Source organism: Condylura cristata, unplaced genomic scaffold, assembly GCF_000260355.1.
Source record: "Condylura cristata isolate star-nosed mole 26May11 unplaced genomic scaffold, ConCri1.0 scaffold00001, whole genome shotgun sequence".
NCBI classification, from domain to species: domain Eukaryota; kingdom Metazoa; phylum Chordata; class Mammalia; order Eulipotyphla; family Talpidae; genus Condylura; species Condylura cristata.
Genome location: NW_004567102.1, coordinates 67,988,122 through 67,994,011, shown reverse-complemented (window position 1 = coordinate 67,994,011; position 5,890 = coordinate 67,988,122). Strand labels below are relative to the sequence as shown.

Sequence of the window (5,890 nt, the reverse complement as noted above, 5' to 3'; positions counted from 1 at the left end):
TATTCAGGATATCAGGTAAACCAAGACAGGAGCTAGAAACTCAACTTAAAATGTGAACCTTTCTTCTTATTACAAAACCATCTATCTGTCTTACAGTTTCTTTTTCTTTTCTTTTCTTTTCTTTTTTTTTTTATGGTCAATAACGGGTTTATTAACAAAAGGGGAAAGGAATAGGAAACAACCCAGGGAAAGAGAGAGGAACACAAAGTAACCGGAATACCTTACCCACTTGACTGACTGAAAACACTGCGTCACGGAGCAAGAGAGAGGGAAAGAGATGCAATCGTGCCCCTATTTATCCCCCAAATGTCCTGTCTTACAGTTTCTATCTCATCATCCTGAGATATTTTCTCTCTGAAATATATTTGCACATTATGGATATATTTTGAGACCTAAGGAAAGTTAAGGGTCATTGGGCAGCCTTAGGGACTTCAGAATAGTTAAAGGAGGCACTGGAAAGGAGGGCAACAAATCCCCCAGGACTGGGGGCAACGCAACAGGACATTCCAGAGCAAGGACAATAAAGAAAAAGGATCTGAGATAAGGGCTGGGACACAGAGAGTTGGTTCTGGGCACAGAGACATTATGACAGTGATTGAGACCACTGAGAACTAACAAATCATGGAGAGACGGTAGGCTTTAGAGTAATTAGGCAAGGAAGCCTGTGTTCCCTAAAGCTAGACTCCACTTGGCTCTGTTGTCCCTCCCTGCCCTGGTTCCATCAGCCTGGAAGTCCCACTTTATTTTTGTTCCTTTTCTCCTCAATAAACTTTTTAAAACTTTCTTTAAACCAATTTGCCTCCTCAACTTACTTGCCTGAGCATCTGCGAAGTTCCTGCTGCTGCCTGGTGAGACTCCAGTGTGATGGGCTAGTGACCGGGACTCAGCACTGCCATGCAGCCCGGGATCTGGTTCTGGCTGAGAGACTTCAGGCCTGGGCATTTGATATTTCAGTCTCAATTTTAGTACATAAAGACACATGGAAACACACTGGGAAACTTAGGAGAAGAAGGAGTATTTGTATAATGGAAAAGTTCACTTTAATTGAAAGGTTATGAATTATAGAGCCAAATTAACCAACCAAACCAAACCGAAAAAAAAAAGACACAAATACACCAAACCTAATAACTTCCCTAGATCAAGTAAGAATTAGAAAAGAAAAAAAAAAAAACTCCACCGTTAGGATATAGCACTGGAAGCTAGCCGCAGCTATTTCATTCTAAGTTCGATCCCCACCCCAGAGGTAGCCACCCTGGAGGTGACCCACATGGCGCGGCAGACCTCTCCTGGCCCGCCCGCTGCTCCCTCAGCAGTGTACTTCGTCAGTTGGCCTGTTTTGCTCCCCACTCTGTCTCTGGTGAATCTTCTCACCGCCCTTGCACCTCTAGCTTATACCCCAGTTCTGTGTGCATAAATAAATAAATCTTAAAAAAAAAAAAATTGGGGCTGGCTTACCTTGGACTCTTCTGTGTCTGTCACAGCTACGTCCTTAATGACTCAACAAGCTGTTACCGTGGCTGACCTCCAGGACAGTTTAGTATTGGCCCTGTTCAAGGAAATATTGAATAACAGGGAAGATATCATGGATAGAAAGAAGAGAGCTCTCTAGTCAGTGTGTTTTGGATTCATCTGATGGGCTCATTAATTCTAGTCTTAGAGTTTTATGTAGCTGTGAATAATATCAAAGTGTCAACAAAAGCCCTGCATATTTGAAACAATCCAGCCATGTACTTCTGACAGGTTTCTTGCACAACATCCCTTCTCAGTGTCGTGTTGTGTAATGTTCACTGGAGAAATATATATAGCTGCTACAGAGCAAGACTTTGCCTTAGAAGATTTTTTCCCAGTCAGACAAAATCTGAGTTCATCAAAGAGCCCAAATTTCTAGCTATGATTTCATCATATTTTCCAAATTGTGTGGCAGTTTTTGCCCTCCTCATCCTGAGTGTTGGTGCCCTAGAGACCTTTATTGCTGCAGTGTATGAGCATGCTGTGATTCTACCAAACAGAACGGAAACAGCTGTTCCAAAAGAAGAAGCTTTGCTCCTTATGAATAAGAACTTAGATGTGTTGGAGAAAGCCGTTAAACTGGCAGCCAGACAGGTATAACCCTTTCTGCCCTGGTTGGGTTGTTGAAAAGGAAGTTTGAAACTTGGTGAGCGCAAGATTTTGGAATTTTTGAGAAAATCTTTGCTCCCACTCTTTTGAACAGGGTGCACATATCATAGTGACTCCAGAAGATGGTGTTTATGGCTGGGTCTTCACAAGAGAGACCATTTATCCCTATCTGGAGGACATCCCAGACCCGAAAGTAGACTGGATTCCCTGTAGAGATCCCAAGAGGTGACGTCATTGCTCTGTGATTTTTTAACCCAAAAATGTGATATTATAAGATACCAATACCAAACTTAGTAAGCTTAATTAGCATTCTTGCTGGCAAATAGGCCATGGCAATGGACTTAGATGCTTCCAGTACTTCATCATGTGTACTATTTGGCACCTTTCCTATTTGGTAAATAACTTGAGGTAGTGGTGTGCAGTTTTTCTTCATGAATAATGTGTATATACACAGTTTTTGTGATGAACATGCTTCTCTGGGTTTCAACAAAGTAAAAGGAAAAGTTTTTTGTTTTTTTTTTAAAAGATTTATTTACTTCTGCATACAGAACTGGGGTAAGGCCAGAGGCGCAGGTGCAGAAAGAGGATTCACCAGAGACAGAGTGGGGAGCACAACAGGCAGATCGATGAAGTACACTGCTGAGGGGAGCAGCGGGCGGGTCAGGAGAGGTCTGCCACGCCATGTGGGTCAGGGGCGAGGATTGAACTCATGCTGAAGTGGCTTTAGCTTCTTCATGCTGTGCTTTACCCACTACACCACCAGGGAAGGCCATTAAAAAAAAAGTTTTAACCTCTATTTAACCTGTGTTTCCAAATACAAGTTTATGAAAATGAATTAGTTTATGTTTCCAAAGAACTTCGCCACTGTCATTTGCAGTATAGTCATGGGGTGGAAATTGCAGAGGACTTGAAAAAGGAAGCACTCTGAGCTCTAGTCTTCTACCTCCTACCTCAGTGATGTGAGGCAAAAATACTAAATGCTTGATATCTCTATTTCTACCCTGAAAAACAGGGCTAATGAAATTTTCTCTGCTGCTTTCTTTACAGAGTAGACAAGAGAATCAAGTAAAGCAATATATGTAGAATCTGAACACTATTGTACTATCTCCATGTTAACTAACACTTTTTTTTAAGCAAAAGAACTGAATCTGAACTTCCTAGTTGTCTTATCATTTGAGAAATTTTAATAATTAATAATTACTGTAACTTAGATATAACTTTTAAAGAGAAAAAGCTGTATAAAACAGAAAAGATTTATGATAGATTGTTCCAGGTATATTTACATTTAAAAATAGCTCATCTACAATTTCTTGAATGACAAAATCAGCACATTAAAAAGTAATTTTGTTTGTTAATTTTGAAGCCATATGTACTTATTCAGGAAACTTCTGTATTAAATTTGAAATTGATTGCAAAGTCAATTTCAATACTGTAACATAAGAAGTCTGCTGCGTGAGTCAGGTCTTACCCTGGATTTTCACCTTTGGAAAAATATTCTCTGAATATTGCACAATCTGTGTTTACAGTAACCATGTAATGATGTCTCAATGTCTATTTGATTGCAGGGTTTTTCCCAAAGCAGGAAGGTCTCATTATTTTCAGTAATTCATGAGACTTATAGCAAATAAACTGTTTATCTAGGCTGATAAAGCTGACTTTCCTAGCAGAAAGATGTACCCAAAGTTGATCATTTATTTCCAATGAATTAAATAGGGAAGGTGGATGGCTGCTGGAACTTTAACACATTATTGAGTCTTTCAGGCATTATTTAAATGGCAAGCTTTCAATTATGTGTTATAAAAGAAGAAATCCAGTAATTAATTTAATGGCAAGGCTGATAAAGAAAGCCACGGTTTCCTCCTTGGTAATATTTGTTCCTAAAAGGACTTGTGGAGGGCCACACGCCCATCCCTGAGTATTTAGATATTATTGAGATTGCTGATGTGTCTATGCTCTTTTGGACTTTCCTCATGAGGAAAAAGCAAATGTTAAACTATACTTATTTTTTCAAAAATAGAACAAAACCTATTTTTACCAAAGATCTTAATGATTATGAATATTGACAATATTGCCCTATTTTCCTTGAGATCAAAGATAAGCTCAATATCAAATGTAGAGGGCTGATCAGGGAGAACCCAAATGACTCAAACAGCCATAAAGCTATCAGTTTCCTGGAAGAGCTCCTGTTCCAAAATCCATAATGGCCACTGTTTCTTGAGCAGGAACTGTGCCTAGTACACTATGCACATTATCTCATTCAATTGTGGAGCAGGTGAGAATTTTCCCATCTTACATATAAAGGGAGACAAAGGAGGTTTAAGGTCTTACATCTGTAACTAGTTAGCGAGGCTAGAATTCAAGCACAGCCATGTCCACTGAGCCTGCTCATTGAATGGGACTCTGTATCTGTGGTACCATGTCGCACTTGGATGCTCCAGAGACCAGTGAATCCACCTCTCTGGCAGATGCTCTGGTTGCTAGAAGTGTGTATCTTTTCTCTCTTTGACTTATATTCATGTGTATATACTCTTCTTCAGATCAGAGCCTTTCAAATATTTAAAGTCTGTAGGGTTCCACCTATTTCACCACTTCCATCTCCTCTTATGATGCCTCCAGTGTGAGCTCTCTAAAGGAAGAAAGGAAGCTATGTTGCATTGGCCAGCAGAGGGAAGCCACCCGCCAGCCTGCCTGCCACCTGCCATGTCCCTCATTCACTCCCTTTTTTATTAAAAAATATTCTAGTACATAATGTTGTACTTACACTCTGTAGAAGGTGCCCTACATGGGGCCAACTTTTTACTGCCTCTTAGAAAGTCTGGCTTGGCTTAGAGAAAAGGTGCTCCTGTTAGCAGTCTGTTAAATTTCAAGCCCTTAGCTTTCTTGGGAGGAATTTATAAGAGAAAATATTTACTTCTTTCTCATCTGTCTCTCATCTTTTCTGTGCTTCAGTTTCACACTGAAATTTGGATCCTGGAGTGTTAAAATGGCTTAGCTTTCATAAGGGTGAAGATTATCTTGCATGTGCGCTTTAAAATCTTTTCAGTTCATTCTTTTTTAAAAAGGATTTTTTTCTATTTATTTATTTATACTAGAACTGCAGTGCAGGCCAGAGGTGTGCAAACCAGGGAGAGAAATTCACTGGAGAGAGAGAGGGGAGCAGAACAAGTAGACTCACTGAAACACACTGCTGAGGGGAGCGGATGAGAACAGAGAGGTCTGCTGTGCCATGTGGGTCAGCTCCCAGGCCGGGGATTGAACTCACGCCACAGTGGCTGGTGATCATTGACAGCCCTGAGACTTTAACCCCTGAGCCATAGGGGAGGCTCTTTTTGATTCAGTCTTAACTTAGAACTGTTGTGTTATATGTAATGGCAAATAAAGTATCACTTTGGAAATTCAGAAATTACCGAAGTAGAGTAAGTTTAAGGCAATATCTATTGATTTAGGTTTGGCTACACTCCGGTGCAAGAAAGACTAAGCTGCCTGGCCAGGGACAATTCCATCTATGTCGTGGCAAACATTGGGGACAAGAAGCCGTGCAATGCCGGTGATCCGCAGTGCCCCCCTGACGGCCGTTACCAATACAACACTGACATGGTGTTTGATTCTGAGGGCAGGCTGGTGGCACGCTACCATAAGGTGAGAATTACTTGTGCTTTAACTAAACTTGAGGTACTTTTTATTTTTCCGGTTTGTGATAGGAACCCAGACTTGTCCTTTGAATGTTGATAAGAGAATTGCTATGGTGTATTTTAAAATTATTTTGATTTAT

The 5,890-nt window shown here is 40.4% G+C and overlaps 1 protein-coding gene across 3 annotated transcripts in view; it reads left to right on the top strand.

Annotated features, from left to right (window-relative positions):
• The first annotated feature begins 1,843 nt into the window (after positions 1-1,843).
• LOC101627443 (vascular non-inflammatory molecule 3) overlaps positions 1,844-5,890 on the top strand; it is a 10,361-nt gene continuing 6,314 nt past the window's right edge. For 2 of the 3 annotated variants that reach the window (XM_012724195.1, XM_004673860.2), the window contains exons 1-3: positions 1,891-2,103; positions 2,213-2,343; positions 5,565-5,757. In XM_012724195.1, coding sequence (XP_012579649.1) covers positions 1,891-2,103; positions 2,213-2,343; positions 5,565-5,757 — 537 coding nt within the window. Of the gene's footprint in view, positions 2,104-2,212; positions 2,344-5,518; positions 5,758-5,890 lie in introns of all 3 variants that reach the window. The other variant, XM_012724188.1, reaches the window with a different exon arrangement.